This window comes from Vicugna pacos, chromosome 15 (assembly GCF_048564905.1).
Source record: "Vicugna pacos chromosome 15, VicPac4, whole genome shotgun sequence".
NCBI lineage: Eukaryota > Metazoa > Chordata > Mammalia > Artiodactyla > Camelidae > Vicugna > Vicugna pacos.
In genome coordinates this window covers 43,717,678-43,732,693 of record NC_133001.1, presented here as the reverse complement: position 1 = coordinate 43,732,693, position 15,016 = coordinate 43,717,678, and the positions used below count along the sequence as shown (strand labels likewise).

At 35.1% G+C, this 15,016-nt stretch overlaps 1 protein-coding gene across 3 annotated transcripts in view; it reads right to left on the bottom strand.

The window, feature by feature from the left end:
• Window positions 1-15,016, bottom strand: part of ASXL2 (ASXL transcriptional regulator 2) — a 114,668-nt gene that overhangs the window by 75,339 nt on the left and 24,313 nt on the right. For all 3 annotated transcript variants that reach the window (XM_015242131.3, XM_072938079.1, XM_072938080.1), the window contains exon 2: window positions 6,849-6,931. In XM_015242131.3, the coding sequence (XP_015097617.2) occupies window positions 6,849-6,931 (83 nt within the window). The remainder of the gene's footprint in view (window positions 1-6,848; window positions 6,932-15,016) is intronic.

Genomic DNA, 15,016 nt, shown 5'->3' with positions numbered 1-15,016 from the left:
CTACAACTAATACCATACTTAGTGGTGAATGACTGAATGCTCTCTCTTTATGAACAAGTGGGCAGGGAAGTATGTGCTCACCATTCTTACTCAACACAGTACTGAGATTTCTAAACAGCAAAATAAGGGAAATGAATGGGATAGTGTAGAAACACAGAGGCAGCTCCAATGGAACTGGTGATAAGGTCATTTCACAAGTGTTTTTATTATTGTGTTTCATAATTTATATATTTGTTACATATATTCTAAGTTTGAACTAATAAAATTTTAACTTAGCCCAAAAGAAAACAAGAATAGGGGAGGATTTCAAGAAAAAACAAATTCCAATTTGGAGACACTGACTTTCGGGGGCCTAATTCTATCAAAAATTATGAATTGGAATCAGATAATCTCTAAAGTCATCTCAGTTCTAAAATTTTCTTATTCTATCTCCCATGTACATTTTTTAAATCATAGGTATAAAGAACTTGAATTTCCCATTTAAAAGGACAGCTATGATACTTCTTATCTATTTCCTCTGTAATTTCATGAATAAATAATTAAAATAGTGAAGTCCCATTTGTCTTTAGTCTTGAGGTATTTGTCTAGTCTCCTGAAGGAAACTGATCATAAATCTTAATTAAAAAATTAATCTAGTAAGGGAACTACTTAATAGTAATTATGTATTAATCTACTTACTATTACTATATAACATTAAAATAAAAGGTGATAATTCTCCTTTAAAAAAAATACTGAGAGAGAAGAAGATACACTGAACTAAAGAAAAGGCCACCAGCTTTGTGGAGGTAATATCTGAGTTGATTTTTTGAAAGACTGTCAAGATTTTTTCATAAAGAGATGAGGATAAAAGATGGCTCAATGTCCTGAGTAAAGGTAAGAAATCTTAGATCCTCCTATTCAGGCAATAACACCGTATCAGTTTAGCTGTGGCGCAGATGGAAAGAAATCAAGTAACCATAAGTGGTAAATGGGATCAGTCAATGATTCCAGTTATTCTATGGAAAAACAAATGAAGCCATCTGTGCCAGTTATCAATTTATTGACTTTTAGTTCTAAATCCAGCCTTCTTTGCCCTTTTCTGTAGTAGTGGAACTGGACCCTATAAACATTTCTCCTTTGCCAGCTGGCTCAATGTTAAGTTTTGTCAGTAGAGAGCTGGGAGAGCATCACAGAAAGAAAGAAAGGGGCCTTTTCTTCCCAGTTTTAGTGAGCTCTTGCCTGCTTGCTCTCTTGGCATGCAGCACCCCAGCAATATGAGAGTTACTCGTGGCACTAACCTTTCAGCAACGTTCAACAAAATGCCTGTGGGTGGATTCCCAGAAAATTCTGCTGGTGCCTCTGCTGGTCCCCAGTGAGCTGGACAAGTGCCCAGCAAGAGGCTTTCCAGCAAGTTCTAGTACCCAGAAAGTGGTTTCCTATGTGCCACCCTAGGCTATGGCACCAGTGAACTTACTGGACCAGAGCCTCACCTTCTCCAGGGAGAGCACAACCTGTGAACATGGAGGGGACTCCCTGAAAGTTATTCTTTACCGGGGCACAGTGTCTCAGCCCTAGAGGTAGCAGTTGCCCCCTATTTGTTATTACTGTGTTCTTCTGTGTTATCTTTACCTTTTAGTCGTTAATTCCTGGTTACCAGTTAATAACCAGTTAACAACTTACAGTTAATAAATTAACCAGTTAACTTAATAACTTCCCTGTTTAAATTACCATGTAGCTTTTGTCTGCTGACTGGACCCTGAGCACTACAGAACTATATAGCTCAAAGATGCAAAGAACATCTTTTACAAACTCTAAATTTTAAAAGATTTTTAAAAAAAGAAAGAATGCCCCAAAGCCCAGAAACAGCTCCATGAAGCTGTATGAGTATATTCGTGAGACTAGGGTGTGAACTGCTCTAGGGTTTGAATTCCATGATCAGTGGGGGCAGTCTGTAATCACAGGAAGAAGTATGGACTTCAGTCAGGAGAAAATAGGAAGAAAGGGGGGCGCTGAGTTAGTTTTCCTGTAAACTGTAAAATCTACATCCTCAGACAAAAAGGAAATATCTTAAGTTTTTGAAAGGCTATTTTAAATATTGATGGCTAATGTCAGCCATTTGCTATACATGTTACACTGATTCAAGGTAAAATAAAACCCTGAGTAAAATCTTGGAAAGAAACTGAAGTACACCCAGCCGAAATGCATCAAGTAGATACATCTGTCTCTCTAAATCCTGGATTTCATTTCTAGTGAAGCGTCGTGAGAGAGAAACAAAAACAGCTAACTACTCCTTCAATATTTGGATTCACATAAACGTACAGCATAATCTAGGATCAGTAACACATCAGCTATAACGAGAATGGGGGGGGTTTCAACCAAGTAAACTCAATGAACTATTTATTAACTTTTTAAAAAGGAAACTGTCTAGACAAATGCAAATGATTAAAAGCTTACAGAACTTTTTCAAAAGGTTTTAACAGTACTTCAAATTTGCAACAAGCAATTATGTGTCGAAGAGCTCAACCCTAGGGAACTATTGCCAAGTGGTCATTAGTTAAGAGCAAGAACAATGAGGCTGTATTTCTGTATTTGATATCAAAACAAATTTTTAAAAAACATTTTTAATTTTCTGAAATAACTACTTACTGGTGAACAGTATAGAAATTAACTTGTTTTTATAGATAGCCAAATTCCACAGTTAGAGCACCTATCTAAATTATCAATAACTGTTACAACCAACAAGTCTCAAATTCTTTGTTTTTTTAAAAATCTTTTAATCTTTTCTTCCTCCTAGGGGCTACTCCAACCCTTTTAACATCTTATCTTTTCTAAACAGAACTAACCTACTTTTAGAATACCCCAAAACATCCCTTTTACCTGAAACAACAAAATCCACATTTGCTTTCTTCCCTATGACTCCCATGGGAAACTAAACTATCTTTAAAAGGGGTACATTTAGGTATCAAAAAAAAAAAAATTGAATACACAAAGTCATAAGTTATTGGAGGGGGTAAAATTCAAGGATCTTATTTTTTCCCTGTTTTCTAAATGCTAATATGCTTAGTTATAAAGAGTATTTAATTTAAATGTTATAATATTTTAAGAATATTGTATATGTTTCTAATTAATTCATTCAAAATTCCATAATTTAGGCACATGATTTTTTTAAAAAATTTTAAAAACATTTTTAAATTAAGTTATAGTCATTTTAAAATGCTGTGTCAAATTCCAATCCTATCACTTAACTTCTTCAAGGGACCAGTACCGCAATCTTTCTCATCCAAGAGCCAATCACTTCATTTTTAATACTTCTTTTTGTTGGTTGGTTGTGGCAAAATATACATAATATACAAGTTAGCATTTTAAGTGTACAATTTAGAGGCATTAAGTACGTTTACAATGTTGTGCAACCATTACCACTATCCACTTCTAGAATTTTTTCATCATCCCAGAAAGAATTTCTACACCAGTTAAACTAACTCCCTATTCTCTCCTACTCTTAGCCCCTGGTAACCTCTATTCCACTTTGTCTCTATTCTAGGTATTCTCACATAAAAGAAAGTGTACAATATTTATCTTCTTGTGTCTGGCTTATTTCACTTGGCATGTTTTTAAGGTTCATCTATATAGTATGTATCAGAATTTCATTCCTTAAGGCTAAGTAATATTCCACTGAATGTATATACCACATTTTATGTATCCATTTATTTGTTGGACATTTGAGCTGTTTCCATTCTAATATAGTATAAAATAATATAATATGGAATAATCAAAATTAAGCAAGATTCTTCAAAATGGCGAGGCAGAGGGAAAACTGCAAAGGGAAAAAAGTTGAAAGCCATGCACTGAGGATTGAGGAACGAAAATAAAACAGTAAGGCACATTTTCAATAAACATAGTATCTCTTTCATTCCATAGTCTATCTGAAAACTACAAAGATTATGAGACTACCATTTGACATATCATACAACAAGAGAATAAGCTATAAATACATTTGAATGTGATCTTCCAATCACTGACACTTCATATATTCATTTAACAAATGGGTTTTCAATACCTACTACGTGCCAGGTTTGAGGGGACGCAGATAATGTCACTGCTTTCATGGAGCTACTAGCTTAATATAAGTTATAGAAACTACATGATTTTTTTAAGATCACAACAATATGTAATTTCAAATCTTAAGTGCTATGAAGGAAAAATACAGAACACTATAATAAACTAGAAAAGGAAAATGTAATCTAACTCAGAAAGTCAGCCAAAGTAATCTGAAAAAAACATATTCAAGCTGACACCTTAAAAAAAGAAAAACAAACATTTAACTGAATAAAGGGGTCAGCACATACAAAGGCTGAGGTGGGAACTAGCTTCCCTACATATTTGGGAATTGACAAAACCAAACTGACACACACACACAAAAGCTATAGTGATGGACAAAATTGCACTCAGTTAGAGAACAGATAATGAGCAAAAAACAAAAAACAAAACTGAGAAGGAGAGCTTAGAGAGGAAGGAAGGAAAGCAGGAATGTTTGTGGTCCCTTCAGGTAATGATTCAGAGTTTCAAGGAAGTAGTCATCTGTGTTAAATAACGCGAGACGTAGAAAGGCAACAACTAAAAGTCTCATGGAGGTGAGAAAGTAGAAGTCACTGGTGACTTTAAAAAGTACTGATCTTTGTAGAACAGATAAACAAGATTACACTGTATAGCACAGGGAAATATACACAAAATGTTATGATAAATCACAGAGAAAAAAATGTGACAATGAGTGTGTATATGTCCATGTATGACTGAAAAATTGTACTGAACACTGGAATTTGACACAACACTGTAAAATGATTATGAATCAATAAAAATGTAAAAAAAAATAAAATTAAATAAAAAATAAAATTAAAAAAAAACCAAAAAACAAAACAAAACAATAAAAAGTACTGATCTGTGGTCACATAACTGTAACACCACAATAAAGTTTAACCAAGAATAGCTACTTGTTAAGCTGTCACAAAGTGAAGCCAGAAGCCATTTTCTGACTCCACCATCTTGCTACTTTTTTTTAAGTTCTTCCTCTTTCCCTTCTGTTCTTTATTTACTTAGTATTCTTTCTTATTTACTGTTGTTGCCTGCTCCCTAGAAATACACTGACAAGTTTAAAGTCACAGTTTTACTGTGTTAGAGTTGGATGACCTTGCAATTGGCATTTAGACTGAGGGCACACTGATGGAGTCAGATCTCTTTACAACAGATTTCCTGGTCCCCAGTGTGTATCAAAACTCTAATTTTATGAAAAGAAACGAAATCTCTAGCTCATTCCTATCCTATAAAACCTTAAAGTATTATAAAAAAAATTAGAATACCTTAACAGAATTTGTTCCTCAGAGTAACTAAAATCACTATCATTTTCTCCTTGTAGCCTTGTATAAACTGATCTGTGATTAAATGAGTATCACACTTTAATCTTAACCTAATAAATCTAATCAAATTCAAACAAAATTTTAAATGATGTCATCAATAAACTGAGTGATTAATTCTTAAAAGTTTAGAAATATGTTTAAAAGCTAATTTTTCAAATACATTTTAATGTTTTAATTTATAAATGTTCACACAATTTTTCAGACATATTAATTATTCATTGAGCTATACTAATTTATACTTAATTATTTCATCTTAACAAAGCAAACCTAATTTATTCCCAACCTACTGACATTTGGCCACAAGTCAGAACCAAAAAAATTTTAATTGCATTAGCAAAGAAGTGTCAATTAAAAAATCTCAAATTGAATTTCATGTTAAAGAAAATAAGAATTAAAATCTGGAATATGCAATAGCTATTTATCAAAAAAAAATACTGTTGTCCATCTACAAATATTTCAATATAGCTCACTATTTCTTTTTTTAATTTAGTTTTATTTTTTTAATGGTAGTACTGGGGATTAAATCCAGAACCTCCTGTGAGCACATGCTCTACCACTGAGCTATACCCCACCCTTGAGCTCACTATTTCTCAATAAGAACACCATTGGCATCTAAGGTGAATGTGAAGGACTGTGCTGCACAAGAAAGGCACTTAGCATCCTGTTCCTGCGCCTGTTAATGCCATAGTGCTCCCTCCTTTCTAGTCACTGTAACAACCAAAAATAGCCCCACAAAATCCTGAATACTTTCCCTATAGGTGTTACACAATATCAACCCCTAGCTGAGAACAACTAGTAACACCGCAACCTTTTTCTCTATTAATGAAAATATCTCTAAATGCAGGCACCCAGATTTCTGCCTTAACATATAAAGTATATTAAACATAATTTTAACATTTCTTGATGACAGAAGGTCTTGACTATGAACAGTGACCATTATGTGCTACTACAATATAATAAAGCTCTTAGAAATTAAAGTGTGTTTTATGTTTGGACCTGTATTAACTGACCTCAGGCTGTTTTATTTGAACACAGTAAGAGAGCTACTTGAAATATATACTGCTTTATATAACCTTCCATTTAATTATTTTTGGCCAAGATTATTTCTTCCTAAACTGTCTAAATCTACCATTCTTCCTGAACTAGAATACTTTCCATTTGCTAATGACCAAAATTACTAAATCAAAAGCCTGAACTGATAGATGAAGGCTTGAAGATGGCTCCAGGCCTTCCTAAGAATTAAAGTGCATGGGTGTGAAGATAGCTACCTTCTAACTTACTTCTGGTTTTGTAATTGTGCTATGACTGAAAACTCCAAAGATCTGACAACTGAATAAATCATACATTAACAAAGAGTTATTACTAAATAACCAACCTTCAGGACTAAAGTATACAACTATATACAACAAAATACTCTAATCAAGTATTATAATTACTAATAATGTTTAAATAACTCACCTGATTTCTTTTAGTCCTTCTCTCTGGATAACTTGAAGAATTTCTTTATGACTCATGGGTGTATTGGGGTATTTTTCTAAGACCTGAGAAATAAGTATATGATAATAAATTATTTCTTCTTATTTTAAGTTCTTATTATAATTACATACATAATTGTATTTCTTATTCTTATTACAACTATGTACTAACTTCATCCAGCACATACAAATTCAGAGACTTTTCATCCCTTATATTTTAGGATAATAAGCAAAAAATTAATGTAATACAAATAGGCTCTTCTCTAATCAAATCCTTAAGCAGAAATAAATTTTAAAAATAAGATTAATAATTGAATTATTGTTAATGCATAATATGATATTATGTTTATTCTCTGCCTCCAACCCCTGCATCATATGCCTACCTGTAAACTTACTGGAGGCACCTTAAAGATTATCCATATTTAAATTTCCAGCAAAGTTTAGTACATCTTGGATGCTCAGTAATTTCTTAACCAAAACAAATTACCAAAACAGTTATAATGAAATTACAATGGTATCTGTGTTCTGACTCTGGTAGAGACGACGTTAAGCATAGTTTATCCTGTCTCCCCCACTGAGTACAGCTAAAAACCTGGACAGAATGCATGTAGCAGCTACCTGAGGACTCTGAAAATGGTAGCAGTTGGCTTGGGGAGGGAACCACAACTACAAGTACTATTAACCTAGCAGGAAGTTTCCTAGTTTTGTTTCCCCTGGGACCACTCAGCCTAGACTCAAAAGGCAGTCATAAAAATTAGAATTACTAGAGGGTTGCTCAGATTCAGATTTTAGTTTAGGGGAAAAAAAAAAAACTTCACAGGGAGTGTTGTATACTTCCTATCACACCACATCAGAACACGCCAAAGTATCTGTGGTCTCTTTTTTTGAGACGTCATGATAAATCAAGACAGTCCTCCTGATCCACCCATTTCAAAGTTTCCCATCAGCATTCCAACCTGTTTTAGTAGCCACTGATGATCTCTACTTAGATTCATTTTATTTAGGTGTTGAAAAATGGTGACAGTCTATCTTTCCTTCTTCATTTGTAAGCTAGAATCCTTCTGAAAAGAAATGCTTTCTTCTATCTACTACTTGGTTATCTGAAGTACATACAATTCATGTAGAAAAAAAGCAGGGTAAGTGCTTGATTCTGTCCTTTTGTTTACTAATTCTCAGAATAATTAACTGATTTTTCTAGTATACTCCAAAGGTGACAAGTGAAGATGGCTTTTTCGTTTGTCTGAAGTATCATTAAGAATATCATGAATACCACTTTATGGAATACCATTATAAATTTTAATATATTTTGTGATTTGATTATTCTATTTCCTCACTTGTAAACTGATTATTCATAGCCATTATCCACATGTATATAGGCCATTTGTATAAGCTCTGTTTTTCATATTAAAAATATTAAAACTTTCACTGCAAACACTTTTCCCAGTTTATTCTTCATCTTTTTATTACTGTTGTTTTTCCATGGAAGCTGTATTACTATAACTTATTGGTCTTTTCTTTTAGCACTTCCACACTTAAGTGTAGTTTCCCTCCCTTCAATAGCTTAATATTTTTCCATCTACATTTAACTCTTTAAATTCACTTAATTTTTAATAAGAAAATGTACATAAACATTGAGAAAAATGTGCAGACACACTAGAGAAACCCAAAAGGGAGAAATGGAGAGGAAAACAAAATGGCCACATATATTTCTGAGCAAAACTACGATACTCCATTATATTACCATTACAATACTATTACTGTATTGCATTACTATTACATCATTTACCACAGGTTAATCTAAGTGGAAAGACCCTAGTAGTTTCACAAAACATTTAGTTTATTTTAACCACAGGAGGGCAGTGTTTATCAAACAAAAAACCATTCCATTGTAATTGTTCACGGAACTTCAAAACAATTTTTGGAAACTACTTTATGACAAACTGAATTAACTGTTCAAAAGAACTAAAATCAACACTACACAGAATCAAAGTATGATAAAATACATGTTGTTTAAAGCATGCTTAACACATTTCTTTACTTGTAGATTCTCACATCCAGCTAAAAAAGGATATAAAATTTATACTTTGAGTATTCAAAAATAATGTAAACAGCCCCTAACATTTGAGTTTGACTCTAGCCTAAATAACCTCAACATTTCAATTACTGCTGCACTTATGAGTTCATTCCAGATACACAGAACCTGAATTTTGTGTAATCTAGATTTTATGTTACATTTAAAATGTACCGATAAAAACATGGTAATCTTCAGATTCATATTAGTGTCATATGGCTCATTTACTGTCCAAAAGCTTTAATTTAATGTCACAGTAGTGAATGACATCACCCAGGAAACATGCAGAATGAGAAGGGATGAGAGTCTATGCTGGAGAACAAATATACCAATATTTAAGAGAAAAAAAGTTAGCAAATAAACTAAGAAATGACCAAAGGAAAACCAGAAGAATATGGGCCTCAGAAAGCACAAAAGCATTTTAAGAAGGATGAAGTAGTGAGCAATGTCAAAAACTGCCTAGAAGTTGAGACAGCAACTTCAAAATCCATTGTATATAGCAACAATGAGCTCATAGCTTTACAAGTTCAGATTCCATTTAATCACGAGGGAAGAAATCAAACTTGAGGGGGGTCAGCACTGAATGGGAGGTCCAGAGGCACAAGAAGTTAAAACAACTCTTCGTAGAACAGTGAAGGAAAACGTGGAGTCAAGGAATAATTGTTTTGCCAAATGGACCTGAACAAGTTTCAGTGAACCAAAGTGAAAGGAAACACAAGTATCCCTAGCTATACCAACTCTCCCCATCCCTAGATGAGAGGCAAACACACAGATAGTTTGACAAATTTCTCTTTATCCAAACTTGTGCTACTTAATTTGACACTCAGAAACAAATGAATTCAGACGATGCAGTATCCCTCACCTACCAAAATCTCTACACAAACACGAGGTGAGTTCAGGAGCTGAACAGGTGATAACAGGAATAATAGGAACAGGTAATAATAAGGAAACATAAAATTTAAACAAGAGGAACAACCGATAGAGCCAAATATCTGAAAAGAGGGAAAAGACCTTACCGGGCTGCTGAGCAGTATCTGCTGATCACTAACTACCGCTGTCCTGAGATGCACTCCTCTGTTCAGCTTCTGTGACACCAGACTCTCCTTCTTGTTTCCCTCCTACCTCTCCACCAGCAACTTTTCATTCCCCACAATTTTGAACATTGATCTTCCTCAAGACTCTCTTCTTATCTCAATTTCTGCTCTCATTGGGCATTTTCATACTCCTGTGGTTTCAAAAACCATTGTTCCTACAGTAGAACTCCATATACCCCAGTAGGGCTTATCACACTTGTATTTATTATCATTGCATTTTAAATCATCTGTCTTGCCCCTTGGTACATAAGCTCCATGAAGGTCTTGTTCATGTAGGATCCTTTAGTACCTTTCACAGGATAGGTCTAAAATACTGATGGAATGAGGAACACAGGTGGCAGGACTGGCTTTAGACAATAGTAAAAACGCCTTTTTCCCCCCAACATGCAAGAAGGATGAAAGGTAAGTGCAAACATAAATACGTATGTAGATTCAGAAGCAGAAACCTGAATGTAAGAAGGAGTTGAGAATATTTCAATACAAATCTATAACAGAAAAGCAGCTATGGATATTCAGAGAAGATTACAGAGGCTGGCTTTGTAAACTCAGAGGTATAGTTTTACCTAAAGGTCCCTCAATTCTGAACCGCTCTATCAAGACATTCTAATCTGCTAGCTTAGATTCTTACCTGATTATCCAAGAATGTTATACACACTCCTTGGTTCAGCCAAAAAAAGTTCTCAACACCTAGTTCCCCCCAAACTCTGAAGAATTAATAACAATAACAATAACAGTTAATACTAGTCTAGCATTTAAGTGTCAGATACTGTTCTAAGTACTTTACATATATTAGCTCGTTTAACCTTTACAGTAAGTCTATGAGGTGGATAACCACTGTGGTATTTTTTTCAGATGTGAAAACTGAGGCAGAGAGAAAACAAGTACTTTGTCCAAGGTCACATCAGCTAGTAAGTGATGGAGGACAAAGCTCTTTGCTCCTAAGCATTAAGCTATACTGCCTCAGTCAGTTACACATCCACACTACTCCTAAAATTAACTCTTACTGTAACAAACATTTACTCAGTGCTTCTTAAGTGCCAAAACCTGGAGATACAAAGATGAATAAGAAACAACCTCTGGAGTTCACAACCAGGGTGGAGGGTGAGCAGGGAAAGGGAAAGATGGACAACTATAATGAGAGAAGAAATAGTAAGAAGATATAAAGAACTGTGGAAACAGAGGTAAAGAACATTTAACTCTTACTTTAAAACTTATGCAATATTTCAAATATGGAAGAAACTATAAAATAATATAACACATATGGACTAACAAGCTTTGTCAAATCTACAAAGGGAAATGAATAGAAATGTTCCGTATCTTGACTAGGATGGTCGTTATACAGGTGTATACATTTGTCAAAATGAATTCAGCTGTACACTTAAAAATGTATGCATTGTATTACATGGAAATTACACCTCAATAAGTTGATATTTAATGAAATTAAAACAAAATGTAGAAATGGTGAAATTCAAGAGAAGCACAAATTAAGGGAAAAAAAGGAACCTGAAAATGGGTTGGCTGGAAGTTATGATTTGTATTAAAGTCAGCTTATTCATATCTGAGAATCAGACTGTTTTAATACCTGAAGTGACCAAAACATCAGAGCCAGTGAAGTGATAACCAACAGAGAGGTCTGGGGGCAGGAAGGAGAGGGTAGTGAGGAGAAGAAAGAATATAAGTACTTTGTTTGCAAAATCAATCAATCAATCAATCAATCAATCAATCAATCCATCCTTAGAGGAAAAGATACCACATCCATTGAATCCATCACACAAAAAATAAAAACAGGATGCCAAGAAATGGTGAACAACATACAGCAAATCCTTGCTTTTAGGGAACTTAGTATTCTAATGTAGAAATAGACAATAAATATGTAAGCAGAAACATTTTTCAGATAGTGATAAGTACAATAACAAAATAAAACAAGGTGGTAAGTTTGATGATCAATGGGAAGAGAGTTCAACTGAAAAGTGAGGCTCAGTGACTATCCAACACTTAAGATAAGAACTGAGTGACAAGCTGACAGGCATGGGAATATTTAATACCTATTTGATTAGTTCAGCTCAAAAGACATGAGAGCATTTAGTTTATATAGTCACATGGAAAATAAAATTCAATCCTATTAATAAATACTTCACCAGGGTGGTTTCAATTACAAAACCAAACCAAACCAAACCAAACAGGTAATACGTTAAAAAAAATAAATAAATAAAAGCAGTTAAGTAAAAAGTTTCATTTCCCTCATTTTCTATCCCTTCCCATTCTCCCCATCTCCTTCCCCATGTCCTCCTCCCTCCCGTTCTCAGCAATCCCCTCCTCAGACACTTTGGAGTTTCCTGTGTATCCTTCTAAAATTAATCATAAACAAATGCAAATATATTTTTATTTTCTCACTTTTGCAAACAAAAGGCAAGTCATACACGATATTCAACACATGACCTTTTTCATTTAATACATCTCAGAGGTCTTTATGTTTCTATAGAAAGCATCTACTTTTTTACAGCTGCATGATATTCCGTTGTGTGGCTATACCACAATTTATTTAACCAGTGTCCTAATGATGGACTGGAGCTGCTTCCCATCTTTTGCATCATATACAACCAAAACAACTGGTGCCTTGTATCACATCTCCTCAGCCCATGGATGAATTCAGCCACAGTTCCTACAGGCAGTCCTCACTTATAATGACAGTATCCCACCCCATGCTGAGAGTAGCCTATCTCATGGGTCCATAAGTCTCTTCACTTTTCTGCCTCGGACACTTCTCTGAAGCCCAGGGAGCCCAAACAGCAGCAGGGTAGCCCAGAAGAGCACAGGAGTTGGCATCCTTGCTGGAGTTAGCAATCCTAAATCAACCACTGGAGAGTGAGAGTGGAGCTGGTAGTGAATAAATGCTCCAGATCCTGTCATAAACTACCCTGTATGCATGCGATAGGTCCACAAATGAAGAAGTCACAGTGACAGGGATAAAGGCTATGTGTGAGCCCATCAGCAAAGCCTTCTTCTCACCAAAAATGACATAGCTTAGCTACTGTTGCTGCTGAGTGTCCAACTCTGCATCAGCAAAGGCAAACTCTGAGCCCCCTATCTGTTACAATCCTTCAAAGAGATGAGCTAACCATCTAGATGGCAAGTTGATGACACCAGACCTCCTCCACCCTGAGGGGGCAGCAATTAGCCCTTACCAGCATTGACAACCATTCTGGTAAGTTTGCCTTCCCTGCCTTCAGTACCTCAGTCAACAGTACCACCATCCAAACGTACCTAATTTACCAACATGGGGAATAACACTACCTCAGACCAAGTGACTCTCTTTCACAAAGAAGAAAATCTAACAATAGGCACTGAGCCCTGATCTCACCGTACACTGCACCACCAAGAAGGAGTAAGCCTGATAGAACATAAGATTGGTCTCCAAGAAGAAACAAATGCATTCTGAAAGTATAGTACAAAGGTGTGAGAGGAAATAGGATTGGTTCCCATAACCCCAGTGACCAAATTAAAAAACCTATTTTCCATTCCTGCAACTTCAGGCTCTGCTAGGATTAGAGATCTTTATTCCCAAGGGGAAATATTTTTAATCAGACGACTTAATGTGAATCTGTAGTTAACAACTTTGGGCTCCTCTTGCTGGTGGACCAGGAGGCAAAAAAAAAAAAGGAATTAAAAAGGAGTTATCATAATGTCAGGGTAACTAACCCCAAGGTGTCAGTGCTTCCAAGCCTATAATAACAGGCAACTGCAGCATAAGGCAAAGGCATGATAAAGGAAAGGCAGACAGGGGCTCAGACCCTTCAGGAATGATAGTCTGGGTCACCCTACCAGGCAAGCCACCTAGATAAGCTGAAGTCTGTCCAAGGGTGAAGGAAATCAAGAATGGACAGGTGTGGAGGGAAATGATGAACAGCCATATGGCCTTGGAACCAGCTGTTGTAGCACGGACTATACAGTTTATTCCATTAACCATCCTGAATTAAGTCCTTTTCAGAGACTGCTGACAGCCTCTGTCTCAAGAAGCTGGTAACAAGAGTGCGCTTGGAGTGCTAGCTGTGTAAGGAATAAACTGTAACAACCTTTCAGTATTCTGGGACACACTCACTGCCAGCATCCCACCTCTGTTCACGCTGTTCTCTGTACCTGACACAACTTTCCCACTCCTTTCTAGACATAAAAGTTTATGTCATCTAACAAAATAGCAAAAATTTTGAAAACTGGTAATATTCAATCCTTTGAGGGTTGAGTAAAACAGGCACTTACACACTACACAGCTGGGAAAGTAAACTGACACACCTTTCTAGGAAGCAATTTGGTGAACATGTAACTTTAAGGGTCTTTCAAAGATTGACATCCTCTTATCCAGCAACTTTTCTTCTAAGCAATCTACAAAAAGCAAAATAACAGAAGTATACAAGAAATCTGGGCACAAAAGGTGTTCACTGTAGTATTATTTTAACAGTTATAAAAATAAATAATCTAAATTCCCAATATTAAGATAATAAAGTAAATCAATTTAACTCCCCTCATAAAGAGGTCTTTAGTTTAAGAGCAAAGCAGAAACCACAGGCCTTTTTATCTTTATAGCCTTCCAGTTAGACAATAACTGAAACATAGGAAAGAACCCAGTAAATTATTTCTAAATTGAAAACAATGATATTATAACTGTCATTAAAGATATCTTTAAGCAGAGTTTTCAATGAGGAGTATATGCTTATGACATAGAAAAATCCAAAATTGAATACATAATAAGATTTCAATTAAGTAAAGAAAAAACAGATGGATTAGAAATAAATGTCAAAAAGTTGATATTATTACCTTAGGTAAGTATTATTAACTTATAGTCTAGGCCCACAGGACACACAGCTGGCTTCAGGATTCCATGTATTCCTTTTGAATTACATACAGTATTTATTGCCTGTATCTTTTTCTGGAGAGAAGAACCACAGCTTTCATTAAACTCCAAAAGGGAACTCTGGCCCCAAAATGACT